At 43.3% G+C, this 14,892-nt stretch overlaps 1 protein-coding gene across 2 annotated transcripts in view; it reads left to right on the forward strand.

The window, feature by feature from the left end:
• LOC118314792 (synaptotagmin-7) overlaps positions 1-14,892 on the forward strand; it is a 29,553-nt gene that overhangs the window by 3,390 nt on the left and 11,271 nt on the right. For both annotated transcript variants that reach the window (XM_035641434.2, XM_035641432.2), the window contains 3 exons: positions 2,965-3,096; positions 12,296-12,398; positions 13,783-14,050. In XM_035641434.2, the coding sequence (XP_035497327.2) occupies positions 2,965-3,096; positions 12,296-12,398; positions 13,783-14,050 (503 nt within the window). The remainder of the gene's footprint in view (positions 1-2,964; positions 3,097-12,295; positions 12,399-13,782; positions 14,051-14,892) is intronic.

The raw sequence follows: 14,892 nt of genomic DNA on the forward strand, positions 1-14,892 counted from the left end.
AATTATAGATTATGTTTACTAGAGGGGCCTTATTTATGGTTACTTGATATGTTTTATGATCCTGTCAAATCTCAATTGAAACAGTGTTGAATGAATTGATACGTCGTGAGCAATAACAGTTTTCAATGTTTCCTTCATATGGATGCACAGTGCCGTAACAGTAATGAGTTGAATTGAATTGCAAAGCGTCTCACTGACCAATCTGTCACAAAATGCATTTTCTTAATTTTAGAATGAATGACATCATGTGCATAAAAAACAGCAAGGACGTGGCGACATATTGTGGGGCTATTTCTGTCCTGTTCGCTCTTAAATTGTTCACTGTTCACGCTGTGTGCTCTGCTAAACAGTAACATCTGTCTGGATGGCATTCAGCCTGTCTGCTGCAATTGTCTTTACAGGACAGAGCCAGTGGTGCTGGTTCATAATATTCATGAGGCAGTGTCAAGAAGAATCACAATATATTTTATATTCACATCGACCCCCTCAATTACATGAAATTATTTCTCAGCCATCCTTTGGATTCACTGTTGAATATCTTCCTTTGGACACGCACCAGCAGGCCTAATCCATATTTCAACTCGTTCTGTGTTTGCGACTAAAATGGCATCTCTTTTTTCCAGTGTCACTGTTGCTCTTATTCTAATGGTAACTCTGCTGACATGTGTGTCAGCATGTGTACATCTCACAGGCCATATGTCACTGCGCATCAGAATAAGAACAAGGGTTAAGCAGCTGTGTGTAGATTTGTTTTAACCCTGAAGCATTGATCTTATGTCACCAGCGCCATTACTTCTGCAACATATTGTTGCTGCAGGCCTGTAGAGGAGGGGGGGATGGAGAGGGAGCGGGGGGCACGGTAAGGGGATGAGGAAGGACACTGCCAACGTACAACATGTGTTTAACGTCCCTTTGCACTCGATCCATTTGGACAGCAGGTCTGAACCGTTTGCGTTTCTTGTTATATGCATTAATGCTTCGGGGCGTTTGATCGTGATGGCTAACTGAGCATTAGCACTGTCGCACATGCGAGCACCAAGGTCACGGAGAATATCACCCATAATTGTCAACTGTAGCACCTATCATTTTAAATGTTAGATTGAGGTCACTGTTGTGGTATTTCCTTCTCGGCACAACGGCACCTCGTGTGATTGATGACAGAGTGGCCCAGTAACAGACATGACCCATTGTTCCAGCCAGTTAATTTCGATCTTGGCCAGATTCCTTATCTGGTTGAATCATTGCTCAATGGATGTGTTGATGTCATTGACACAGATACCTGGCCTTCGGAGCAGTTTGACCAAATGGATCTGTTGGGAGATTCGTTTTCATGGTTTTTGGCTTGAAAATCAATAATTTGTCCTGGCGTCATTAATGTCTGTCCCCCCTCTCACTTGTGCTTCCTTAATGTTGGCACATTGATTGAAGAGTTTTACCAATATTCTTGAGTGCAAATGCCCATTCATAATAGCTGATGGGAGAAGAGTGATGGTAACCCTCGTAGTGATGGTATCAATACAGGCAGCACATAATGTTGAACAGATCAGTGATTCCCAGCCAGTATGTGTTCTCCATGGGTTACTCCTGAAGTTACCAAGAGGGTCTCAATTAATATGACAGAAAAAAAAGATAAATGCTTGAAAGTATTAATTGCAAGTAAAGTATAAATGGTCAAAATATGTGATAGAGATTAAATAATTTCAAATGAATATATTTAGTGTCAGTTAACTTTTTTTATCTGGAAGTGGTTGTGGGCGTAGCAGACGTGAAGGGTTGGTAATGACTGGTATAGACGTATAACAGGGAGATTATTAAACGGGGCTTTATGGAGCTGCAAGAAAAGCTTCTTTTTTTTTAAAGGCACGCAAGAAAGATGAAATTGTGATGTTTAGGGTGATATCTTTCCACAGCCTGGCAGCACCATATTTCCTTAGCGGAGAAACTGTAATGCAGTCAGAGGCTTATAAGCTGTAGGGTGTGGGTGACAGGAACGAGGAGAGGAGGCGGAGAATTAGGAAAGGCAGGTCGGGATGAAGAAGTGGGAAAGGGGGATTTGGAGAGCAACTGTAGCTGAATAGAGTAGATGAAATGAGAAGAGTGCCACACGGAGAGTGAGAGAGCAGTGACCCAGAAAACAGTAACATACACCTCAAGACACTGTGTCACTCAAATAGAAACAATTAGTCCAGATCTTCTTAATGAGGCTTAATTAAATCTTAACTCTCGAGAAAGATGACAGGCGTGTTCGATGGGAAAGGTGAGGCTGGAGCGAAAGCAGAAGGCAGGTAAAATAACTAAATGAATTATGTGTGTGTGTGTGTGTGTGTGTGTGTGTGTGTGTGTGTGTGTGTGCGTGTGTGTGCTGGTGTGTGTGTGTGCGTGCGAGTGTGCATGTGTGCGTGTGTGCGTGTGCGTGTGTGTGTGTGTGTGTGTGTGTGTGTGTGTGTGTGCTGAGTGCCGAATGGGCCCGTACATACTTTTTACATGTGTGGAAGCTGATGTGCAAGCTGCTGAATATCACATCCATTAACGATCATTAACTAATCACCAACGGTTCCGTTAATTATTTGTTGTCCTACGATGGGAACACAGTCTGCACCTGTTGTCAGCTCCACTTCATTAAAATCACAACACTGTTATTAATTTGGCCTTTCAATTTAATATCCTTCCCCGGACAAAGTGTTTACTGCACTATGGTGTTGTGTGGTTTAGCAGGTTTGTCTCTTTTTCTCTTTTACTGCTTCCTGTGTTTACTCTAGTACAGTTTTTTATTGTCCCGCAGCCTCTCTGCTTTCTGTGCCCGTTTTCACCTGGAATTACCTGTCTTCTCTTCTCACTCTCTCTATCTCTGCACCACACCTTCTTCATGTCTGATTTCCCCGTCCTTTGCATCTGTTCTCCTGTCTTGCCTCTTTTTTCTGTCTGTCTCTATCTCTTATCATATGTTTTTTTATGGGGAGCCAGTGAGGGGAAGATGGTGGTCCTGGCTTTGGCCATTGGTGTGGCCGAGCAAGATGACTTTGCCAATATCCCTGACCTGCAGGAAACAGCGCAGGCAGCACCACCAGCCAATCAGGAGCCCCCTCCTGAGAAGAGGTACCAGATAACGTGTGCTAGTGCTTGTTGTGTGTATGAGAGAGAATGGGGTGCAAATGGAAGGACACAGAGGATATGATTTTGAAGAAAAACAAGAGAACATTTCAGAATCTAGGTAGAGGAGAGTAGTTTTGTAGTGTTTTCGGTGAGTCACTGCACTTATGTGCATTGTGCTACAGATCTGCACCTGAAATAGCACCACAGCTCAATACTCTGTCACGGAAATAAAAACAAGAGCTGACTGTGAAACCAAATGTAGGGAAAAAAAATGCCTACAATTCCAAGATGAGTAAAGAGATATTGAGTAAATTGTAATGTTAGCTGTAAAGCAGCAAAGAGCGCATAATTCATTACAGTGAGATGCTCACAGTTAGTCTTTTCCCCCCTGCTTTTATAACTCAAATTCCAGCCAATCAAATAAAACTGTGTTTTCACATGCCAGTGGTCATTTTTTCCTGACCATGATAATTATCTCCCCCATCACAATGATATTCTCCTCCACCATTTTCATCTCTATTTGTTTGTCTTTTCACAACTGCCTTGCACAGACATCCCATTGGTAATGGTTGTATTTCCTTTGAATCCCCCTGCTTTTATCATCCCAGTCCTTTCTCCTCCTGTTCCTTTCCCCCCTCCTGCTCATTAGCTTCCTTCAATCACCCTCTGCTGCTCTGAGTCCCGTCTCTGAAGCTCCACCGAGGGCCCAGAGAGCCCCCTCATTATTCCACAACATGTTAGTCACTTCCATAAACATGCCGCTAAAAATAAACCTTTTCCTTGCCAACCACCTTACACACGAGCCACCTATCTCCCAAAATAATTGCTTTTGCATTCTGTCCCGAAAAAGGACCAGGTTTTCTGGTGGAACAGTTTAAGACTTACAAACGACTGCCGTGGTGTGCCATGTGAGACAAACAGCTCAGAACACACTGTGCCTGTGCTGTTCATTTTCAGCCACGGATGGTGGTTTTTTGATTGTTAACGCCAGTGTGTAGCGCCACATAGCCGCAGTGAAATCCGGTGTTTGGTTCGGCCTATAGGCAGATGCGACACACTTGATTTCCTCGGCCGCCCAATTAGGCCGTTTTGACCTCGCTTTGATTCTGTGACTAATTGGAGACAACTCGGAGATTCGCAACATGACATACACCTTAAAACAGAACGGCAGAGGAGAGTGTGCAAATCCCGATTTATTTGTCACACCAATTATCCCTCATTCACAAGTGTTTCATCAATTTGACACATGCTTTAAAACCGGGCCTCTCTCACAAAGCAGAGGGTAACTGCTGTCTGCACAGCTGCGGTACCAAGCTGCACGTGTGAGACATTAACAGGGTCTCTTGTGTCTTCAGCATGGTAGTAATCTCAACTAGTAAGCACCTTCACTAATTGTAAATTCTTTAGAGCTCTGCTACGTCAACAACTAGAGAGAAATATTAGTCTCTTAGTCCTTCTGCCTGGTTTTAGTCTCTTGCCCCTAAGCATCCTGTGGCCTTTTCCCAGAGTCCACACTGTCACAAACAAGCATGGAAGTATTCTTTGAGTAAGAAGGTCGCTTTTGTGAACATCAAAACTATCTCCATTGTTCAGGATTCAGCGTAAAAACGCTGCAGGGCGACGGAGGACTGCAATTTTCTGTCCACATTACATTCGGCTTTTGCAGCATTTGCGTTCACAGGACACCTCCTTAGATGGGTGACAACCACTAAGAGACCAAACAGCGAGAGAGAACCACAGGCTGCTCGGTCCAGCACTTGACCAGCAGGACTCGCCTCGATTAATGGTCACTGAGTGCATTGTGGTATTTTCTAGATTAACCTGGGGCTCATTTCATTTGGTTCAGTCAAAACAGAGTGACTGGCATCTTACAGTCTGTGGACAATGGGCAAGTCGTGAGTACAAAAAATATTAATAATTTGACTCAAATGAAAGCTTTAAATGTCTCTGCCCCTTTCTGTCCCTCTGCTGAGCCGTACACTAATTCCACATGAGCCACGTATTGTTGAGTTTGTTTCACGATAAAAATGATAAAATTCAAATGTGTGATGAATGGTTTAGCCACACTTTATTTGGATGCTGAATTTAGAGGCTCAAACAACATTTTAAGTCCACAGTGTATTAGAAATGCTAGGTGTAAGCTCGCTGGGAGTATATCATTCTCTGTGGTGTTAGTGCTGACTTCACAGATGTCTGACCATGATTTAATCAATCACGCTCCTGGCATATTGCTCATTCTGAACGGGGCTCTCGAGCCTGCGTCGAGCCGGACACAAAGCCATTCTTTCATTCGCCCCTCTCTCTCCACACCTCTCTGTGTCGCCATATCATCGCCGTCTGTGCATTTTACATCAAACATGTCCGTTATGTGCCCATCACTCATCTCCATACCTGCATCAATCATGTTACACCCTTTGAATTTCTTCAACTAAACTGAGTAGTGTGAACAACGTGTCACTGGCAAATTATTCCAGCCAAATCACAAAGCCTCTGAAGTGAATATGTGTGAACACACCGGTTTATGTGACTTTCAAACGTTAACATCACCAGTGCCCACATCAAAGTGAAATCTGCCCAAGTCATGTTGAATAAATAACAGATGCTTCCTGCAAAAGTGATTCTATGTGGTGGAGTTTTCACTCCCATACATTTATGTGACAGCTTTTACAGATACAGGTTTTACATTTAAAAAATAATTCAAATATAGTGTTAAGTATTAAACCAATGGTTTATTGCCCTTTTGTCTAATGCTCCTTTACAAAAAACAGTGGTTTTGGTGTCACATGTCAAATGTCGATTAGCACTTCCACCAAGGACAGATTACCCTTTTAAATTTCTCAGGATAAATACCTGTTCCATAACCAAAGAGGTAGAATATAATCCAATATTTGAATTCACATACACACACACACACACACACACACACACACACACACACACAAGCACACAAAGATTAGAGCAAATTTCAAATGATTAACTTTTTTTCTGTTCTAATCCATTAATCATCAGATTAATCTTGTGAACATTTGAAAAGGGCCCAATCACTGGGTCGGGATCCACTATCTATACAACTATTCAAAACTAGATCTACCTCTACCAGCTTAAACATTAAAATACTCAATAATTTGTATAACAATAATTTTCAAATATTGAATATTGTTACTGATAACATTTCTGTAGTTCTGTTGTGTTTTATAGTGCCGTATTGGTAGTGTTACATAAGTGAAAGATCAGAGCGCTTCTTCCACCTCTGGAAACAGCAATGCAAACCATCATGTAGGCACAAATGACAACAGAGAGGCTGTGTGTTTATGCTTCATTGTTGCTTGGCCATAGTTGAAGGCAAGCCAAACACACACACTCTTATTCCCATAAAATGTCATTATGTGTGTTATATCCAGTACGCTCCTTCAGTGACCGGGTGTGTGCGATCGCTGGATGAAAGCGCTCTGCGCGGCCATTTGTTTATGAAGTGAGGCAGAAGCTGACAGGCCGTTTGAGCTGCGCCAGAGTTGGTGGTCGTGATGGAGCGGAGGACCTCGAAATTGTGTGTTTGATTCTGCGGCCACACATGCTGAGAGGCTTATATCCCAGTCATCGATAGGTCGCTTAATGCCTCATTGGTCTTCACTCGTACAATTCTGTTGCGATTCAGTGAACCTATACTGTAGGTTCTGCTCCAGTGTTGCTATAAAGAGAAGCCACAATCCCAGAGAGCTTTGAATCTAGATCTCGCTCTGAGCTGCGAGCCAGCAGTCCAATGAGGATGGAGGTTTGTGACAGAGGAGGCGGGATTTGTGCCACTTTAACATTAAATCCACTTGCCTTTGGTCTTTCAATTATTCATCCATGCATGTTGCATCATTTTGTGTAAGTCAGTGGAGTGGTCTCTGAATACATCTCGCAGATATTAATAGATATAGATGTATATTTCTCTGCCTCAGAGACCAGATGCATCCTGAGCTTCTTTGAGTGTTTGTTGATTGCCAAGTGGGCTATATAATATTGCTTCATAATGTATGAGCTTATTTCATTGCTTAAATTGATATGAAAAGGCTAAGACAAATGGCTGTTTTGACCTAAATCAATATAATTGTCTGTTTTGTGCCATAACCACATTATTCTCAGGAGGAGGAGTTCCTCTTTATGTGGTGAAGAATGATATTTTCAGGCCAATAGGTCATTCAGAGGTCACACAAATGTACGGTTTAACAACTTAAAGTGGGCATTCGCAGATAGTGGGGGAAAAAATCAGCAGTCATAATGCTTCCGGATGATATAATCTGTATGTGTGTTTGGACATAAACATGTAAATTGATTATGCCACGCTCTGAAAGTCAGACACAGTGCTCCTCCTGTGACAGGGGCTTTTGCAGGCCCGACTAATCAGCGGAGTCTTCAGGGGGCTCTGGTAAAGACTGCCCCTGAGGCTTCAGCTCCCTGTGGCCACCGAGCTCCTCCTCACATCACAGGGGGAACGTTGAGATGCTTTCAGTTACATGCTAAGAGGGGGGGAAAGTAAATAGCACTGAGGTGAAGCGAGAGAAAAAAAGGAGCCACAAAGCGAGGAGGAGGAGGAGGACGGCGAGGGGAGTGCATTCATACATCCATCTATCCATATGTCAGGGGAAGATGTGAGAAAATTCAGAGTGCAAATCCATCTTCCCTCCATGAGAGCGGTGGGAGGGAGTACTTATTGTACTCGGCACATCCATGCGCTATGTGGGGCATAAGGCAGCACTCTAGCCACCAGGTACTTGCTGCTAAACATGCTCATCTCATACATCCAGACGGATGGATGGTGGTTGGAGAGACAAGCTATTACGGGCATTAACCTGGGACTTGTGTGTCCTGCCTCAGAACAGGTGGCACATCTGCAAAAGCCCCCGCCTCAGAGGCAAACCTTGAGTTTAATTGGCTTTCAAAACATTTGTTAGACTTTGGTTTGGCATTTTAATTGCTTTTTAAAATGTTTTTATGTGACTGGATAATTTGATGTTGCTGCAATGACAGGTGTGTTATAGTGGCGGAGCTCAGACGCATGAATGCTAAACTGAAGAGAGTATTGGCAGACCATAAAGGGAGGTCGCGCTCTGAACTCTAACTCTAAAGGCTCGACATTAAACTCGTCTTAAAATTCAAACATGTGTAGTATCTCTAATATTTCACTGGACATACAGGGCAAATTAAAAGAAGTAGTATAGTAGAAGTAGTCAATATATATCGAAAAATACAGCCTCTAAAAATGATGGAATTGACATGAAACAGAACGAATAAATATCAACATTAGGCACTGACTGAATGTTTAGAGTTCAGTGGAAGAAGCAGATACGCAGGAGGCAGCATTTAGCACCTCCCATGTTGCTCCCTTCTGAAATGTGATTTCAATAAATGATGCTATTTTAGAATCATGCTCCAGAATGCAGGAAGTCATTTGTTAACAGCGAAAGCATCCACATTTATATGCAGCCGTAAGGTTTCTGGTCGTAGCCTGAGACGAGAAGCAGCAGGGATGACTGGCTGATTCCAGTGTGAACATACATGTGTTTCATGTGGATGATGAAGTTACGTAAGTGGCGCAGTGCCTCGCTGCTGAGGGTTTGACTGTGTATGATCCAGGGAAGTATGCTGTGGCCCCTGAAGTAATGGTAGATGTAGTGGGCAGCTATGAAATTCAGCACAGACATTGAAATTCATCACTCCATGGTCTCGGGCGAGCGTGTTTGTTTGAGTGTGACATGTTTGCAGAGGGTTGGGGAGTCTGAGTGTCTGAAAAAGCTGGGGCTGGGTTTGGCTTTCTTTCTCGCGTCTCTCTCCAGCCTAGAAGTGGAGTGTCTTTCCCCCCCTTCCCCCTCTCTTCGAGCTGCTGGCCCTCGGTCAGGTAACAAAACAGGATAGTATCACAGGACGGTGAAACCCAAAGTGGCCCCGCCTGCCTCCATATGTCTGTTCATGTGAATGTGTGTGTCTGCGAGGCTCTCACCCGTACCTGTCATATATCCTATACTGTACCTTATTGTCTTCGTTCTCACTGTGTTTGCCTGTTTGCTGCACCCCCTTCTAAACACCCCCTTCCCTTGCGCCCACTACCAACAACCTCCTGTCACAACACCCCAAACCCCCATATGTACGGTCTGTGTTTCTAGAGCCGTTGCTATGCCAACAGCCCACTTTCTTTGCCGTAGCTGCGGGAGAATCTGATCTGAACTCGAGTCCACTCTGCCTCCCACTGGATACTGTAGACAACTGCAGGCTCTAAAGCATCAATTTCCATATAACCTCCCCCCCCCCCCCAAAAAAGGTGTTGCACAGCAAAAGCACTGGCACCAAAATGTAGCATTTGTAGTATTCCCCATGTGCCACAATCAATACACCATTTTTTTCTTAGAAATTACTGTAAATATATTGATATCTTTATTGTCAATTCATGATAGACTGTATGATCTGGAGGAAGTGGCGTATTTTCTGTAGCCAAACTGCAGCCTCAAATAGCCTGGAGGCAGTGTTGGAGCAGAGGACCACCTCAGGTGCTGGTAGAACGGCCATTCCCCCTGGCTGCACTAGCTCTTACCTGAGAATGCACTGAACCCCTGAATGAAGCATGACGGAGAATGAATAATTGACGACGTGCACTGCCCCATTGATAGTTGGGAGGTGGAGGAGGAGGGAGGTGCCTCGCTTTACTTCCAACCCTCAGTCCCTCTTCTAGCTTTAGAGCTCTTTTGAGCTCATCGTCAGATCTCAGGTCAGCGTGTTTACCCAGCCGTTTTCCTCCCCTCTCAGACTTGCTGCCTGCAGTTTATAGTCTGTGTAAGAAAAAACAGGCCCTGGAAAATGCATTTACCTCCCTTGGCAACTAATACGACTAACACCAATTGATGAACATTCCCTTCCCTTCTCGAGATGGTTAACATCCCTCCTTCCCTCCCCTCCGCCCTGCCCTGGTCCCTTTCGCTGGTTGAAGTGTTTGCTTGTCTTGTTTGCTTGCTTTTTCTGTCTGTCTATTTGTCAGTATATTTTCCCCTGGTTCTGTCCTTGTCTTCTGCAAAAAAAAAGAAAAAAAAATTGTACACATTATTGCATTCAACATCAATTTCCATCCAAATTTGCGGTTTACGGTGCCAAAAAATAAAAGTACAACCCATGAAACTCTCAGTGAGAAACTCGACAGAGAATGCTGGCCAGACAGACAGACTTTCTATGGGCTCCCTGTTTCCTGCCTGTCCAAGGCATTGCCTCGCTCTCTTGAGTGACAACTACTTGCATATATTAAATATGCACATGTAGCCAATGCCCGTGTGTGCTTTGGCCCCTGTGTCCCTAGTTCACACTTTTAGAGTGTTACTAAATGTTTGGAAAACCCAGTTAGACTTCAAATCAACTTGTAGTTGTTGCCTCCATTTAACAGTGTCCTCATTTGTAACACTCTAAATGTGCATCTCCTATGTTCTTACTATTTGTCCATTTTTGTGTTTTTCAATGATATTTTTCTATGGGATGTCTAAACCTTATTTCTCTTTCATTCTATGTCTCATCTATCGTTTAGTTCGAACTCTTCTCTTAAAGAACAACGGTTCTTGCTCTTTCCTTTCCTGGTGATCAATTGTATTTATTGTCTTTTTCTTTTCTTCTCTGTGTTCTTTTTCTCCCTTTAGCATGTCCACCCCTTTGTCTCCTGTTAGAGTTATTGTGTCTGCATAGCTCTTTATTTTTGTCTCTTATTCTTTGATACTTATCAGACTGACCAAACTAAGCCTCTCTTGTGTTTCCAGGCTGTATTCATTCCCTATCTTTTTCTTGCAGCTCTGTTTTTTCTCTCTAATGTGCTGGTGTTTGTAACAATGTCACTCTGTTTTGGTTTTGGTTTTTTTTTAACCTCACTGTTCATGCTATTAATACTTGCTATCTTCTTCTAATACAGATAAATAATTTTCCGCTTGCTTTCCTATTTCTCTTCCATTCCTTGTTGAACCTTCTATCTTGTCAACGGTCTTTATGATTTCTGTCCAGTTTGTGCGTCTGCAACTTCAGCATCCTCTCTGTGTCTGCTCATTTCTTTTCTCTTTCGTCTGCTTCTGTTCTTGCTTTTCTTCCCTATTTACTGTTTGTTTATTGCCTAATAGTGTTTCAGTGTTCAGCCTCTCCATGTGCCTTGACCAGTCATCTATGGAGTGCTGTGTGTCCAATGTGTCACATTACATTGGTCAGGACTGTGGGCTCTCTAATTCTATCTTTTCTCATGATTTCTTTGATCTCATAATATTTACTCTCTTTTAATTTTTTGTCTTCTTATGCTGATTTTCTTTACACTTTGTGATTCTTCTTCTTTTCATGATGTATGAACATAGAGGTTTTTCTCCCAAAATGTTTGTCCCACTTGAACGTTATGTTTTCAACAATCCTCCTGTGAAGGAACTTAACATCTATTAACATTTGTACCAAAGTACCAGCTGTGCCATGGGAGATCTCTGCCCTCTCCTTTATGTTTTTAATAATCTTTTGTGTTGTTGATGCAAAGTTAATAACAGAGAGATTTAAACACACAAACACTTTTACAAAACTGTTCAGCATCTGTCCTGTTAAACGTCTAGTCTTCTACATGTTGCTATGAATGTCTGTCTACTGTACATATAGTAACGTCATGTTGCTATACATGTCATTATACGTGTGTGTCTCGTCACTGTCTTCAGAGGGACTTAGGGTTTATCATACACTCCATGGGGATCAGAGATAATAAATTGGTTTCTATCAATTTTAAAATTAGTGGTTCTGTCTTGTGTTCTGTCTGAAAATGTGTTTGTTTACTTGGCGGAGGTAACTCTCCTGTTAGAGATATGGATGTTTGCCACACTGGACATATGTAAAGTCATCTCAGATTCCAGGTTTCATCAAACATAACTCATGGCATCAAATGTCCTCAGTTCTAGCGCCCGGCCCGCCGTTAAGCTTCTGAATCTTTGGCAGATTTATTTGGCTTCACTCATGATAGCTAGAGAAAGCACAATCTACTTTGAAGTGACATCTGTCCAAAGAAAACTTGGACCCAATTGGTTGCTGTCAGATAGGCGGGTTTCAAGCGCCAAACAGGTGGAGGTTGGACTCCCTGTGTGCTCAGACATTCTCTCTTTCTGGATATGAGTTAGCTTCTCAGGACATGTCCTCGCTGTTTTCCCTCTGGGTCACGCGTTGCTTTTCCTTACAGGGGCAACAAACCAGCCAACAGCCCCAAAGGCCAGCCCCCTGATGGTGACGGTCACTCCTCTGTAACTGACCTGGCCAATTCTCTCACCGGAGACATGGTGATGGTAAGACCCTCTGTCCCACCACACATCCACCCCACTGACTCACATGCTGGGGAATCTCGATGTGAACCACGGCTGAAAGTATGTGAACATCCCTGTCCTCGTGTACTGACCTATGGCTGTTTTTCGCTGTTTAGGAGAGTCCCAAAGTAGAGGCGAAAGCAACCGTATGTTATAGAAACAGGGCTAAATTGTACACTTGTTTGGAAATGTACTTGGTAATTATGGCACCACTACAGTTTTTGACTGAGAACTAACTAAAGTGCCCATGTTCCTTCTGTTGATGTGGTTTCTTGACAACAGTGAAGCTCTGTGGCACAGAAGCCTTTGCCAAGATATTGACGAAATATATGTTCCTGATGCTCTATGATCACACATTTGTTTAATATTCAGTTTCCACATACTTTTGACTATGTGCTACACGAGGTCATTCTTGGTCACCAGTTGCAGAGCTCGTGCTGCCGAGCCATACTCCACGCGCGCAGGTCGATTTACGGCTGCACATGGTAATGACAGAGCCATAACGGATAGTTCCCACAGTGGCAATCAGGCGAGACAAGCCGTCCAAGGTGACTCACACTGTTTGATGAATTAGACTTGGAATATTTCTCTCTTGCGCTGCCTGTCAGTTCTCAAACCCATATTGACAAACTCTGAGTGAGCGAGTCTTTGTCATTTTTAAATTGTAGCTCTGGTCTAAAGCACTGTCATCAGTTATTGCAGGTAATGCGCCCGGAGAGTGTTTACATGCAAACCACTTCTCAGGCTGTTGCACAAAGTGGTTGGTCTCATGAGCAGCATGGTTTTTCTAAGTATCTGTATCCAAGTCCTCAAACGTGTCATGCAAATGTATGTTAATGTTGGAGAGACAGAAACAAATAAAGGACAGAGACAGAAGCGACCATAAACACTGCTACATGTGCACATAGGCAACCTTGAGCTGTTCTTCCCTGTCCGTTCTCTCCATACCACTCACACCATGCGCTCTCTCTCTCTCTCTCTCTCCCCCTGCCCTTTCTGATTGTCTCTCGCTCTCTCTTTCCCTCTCTCTGCCCACTGCTTCGTATCAGATAGTGGCCTTTTAGTACACAGCAGTGATAAAGCCGTCAGAGTGGCTGTGAGAGAGAATAGGTGGTCTAAAGCTCCCCTATCTTCAATCTGAGCATCTCCTCCCTTTTAAGAACATTAGTAGGGAAAGTAAACTCTGTCTTCTCAACGTCAGACCGGATTCCACGGCTGTGACAGAAATGCAGCTGAAAAATCTACTCCTCTCACAACTTCTCTCTGTCACATGCTTGTGTGACCAAATGTTTGTGCCCTTGAAATGAACTCACTGCTGCTGCATATGAGTGCTTATATTTATTTGACTGCATTTGTGGCCCCGCAGTTGTCTCCAGGTTCCGAGGATGATGATGGCGAAGGCCCCATCAGTGAGAAGCTGGGCCGGATCCAGTTCAGCATAGGTTACAGCTTCCAGAACACGACTCTCACTGTCAAAGTTCTCAGGGGCCAGGAACTGCCAGCCAAAGACTTCTCTGGCACCTCCGACCCCTTCGTCAAGATCTACCTGCTGCCTGACAAGAAGCACAAGCTGGAAACCAAGGTCAAGAGGAAAAACCTCAACCCCCACTGGAACGAAACCTTCCTTTTTGAAGGTCTGTGTTATTTCCATGCAGCTACTCATCAAAGAATTGTTGCAATTATTTTTGTCATCACACATTTTCCATTACGTTTCATCATGCTGCCCAAAAAGAGGCTTCCAATTTCTATCCCACCAAAATCCCTGGGATCTTTGTTTCAAATCCCAAACATGTCACTGTGACATTTGATATTCATAACTAAACTATTTAACAGTTAATCACTGAAAAACTCTGCATCAGGCTTGTGGCCGTCGTTTTATCAGATTTCCTCTTAAAAGGAAGATAAAAATAGTAATACAGAAATACTCTCATACGAAATCACCACAACTGTTCACACTTTGGCAGATAACTGGAGACACTTTTGTGTCCGTTTGAGACCCCTTAGCTCACCGATAGCAGCCGAATGAGAAAATACGTTTTCGGGGCTTTTAAACATTTCTTACAGAGAATGCCTCTCGTGGCGGGAGGGATGTTTTCGGCAGCTTCAACAGGTTCGCATTACTGTTTAAAGCAATAGCTGGGCTTTTTGGAAAGATGTTCATAATTATGGAGCTACAACCAGGAGATGCTTCTTTTATCATAAACGCAGGAAAGGAGGAAATAGCTAGCCTGGGTTTGTCCAAAGGAAACAAAATCCATCTACAACTCTAAAGCTCGCTTATCAACAGTATCTCGTTTGTGCAATTCATACCGAAACTGAACTAGGGCCTGGCTAGCTATTTCCCCCTGCTTACCGTCTTTATTCTAAGCTAACTACCTTGTGGGTGTTGCATTATAGTTAAAAAAAATAAAAAATAAAATAAATCTGCTCCCTCTCAGTCATCAGAGAAGGCGCTGGCTCGTCCTACAGTTTTTGA

The sequence above is a fragment of the Scophthalmus maximus genome, chromosome 7 (assembly GCF_022379125.1).
Source record: "Scophthalmus maximus strain ysfricsl-2021 chromosome 7, ASM2237912v1, whole genome shotgun sequence".
NCBI lineage: Eukaryota > Metazoa > Chordata > Actinopteri > Pleuronectiformes > Scophthalmidae > Scophthalmus > Scophthalmus maximus.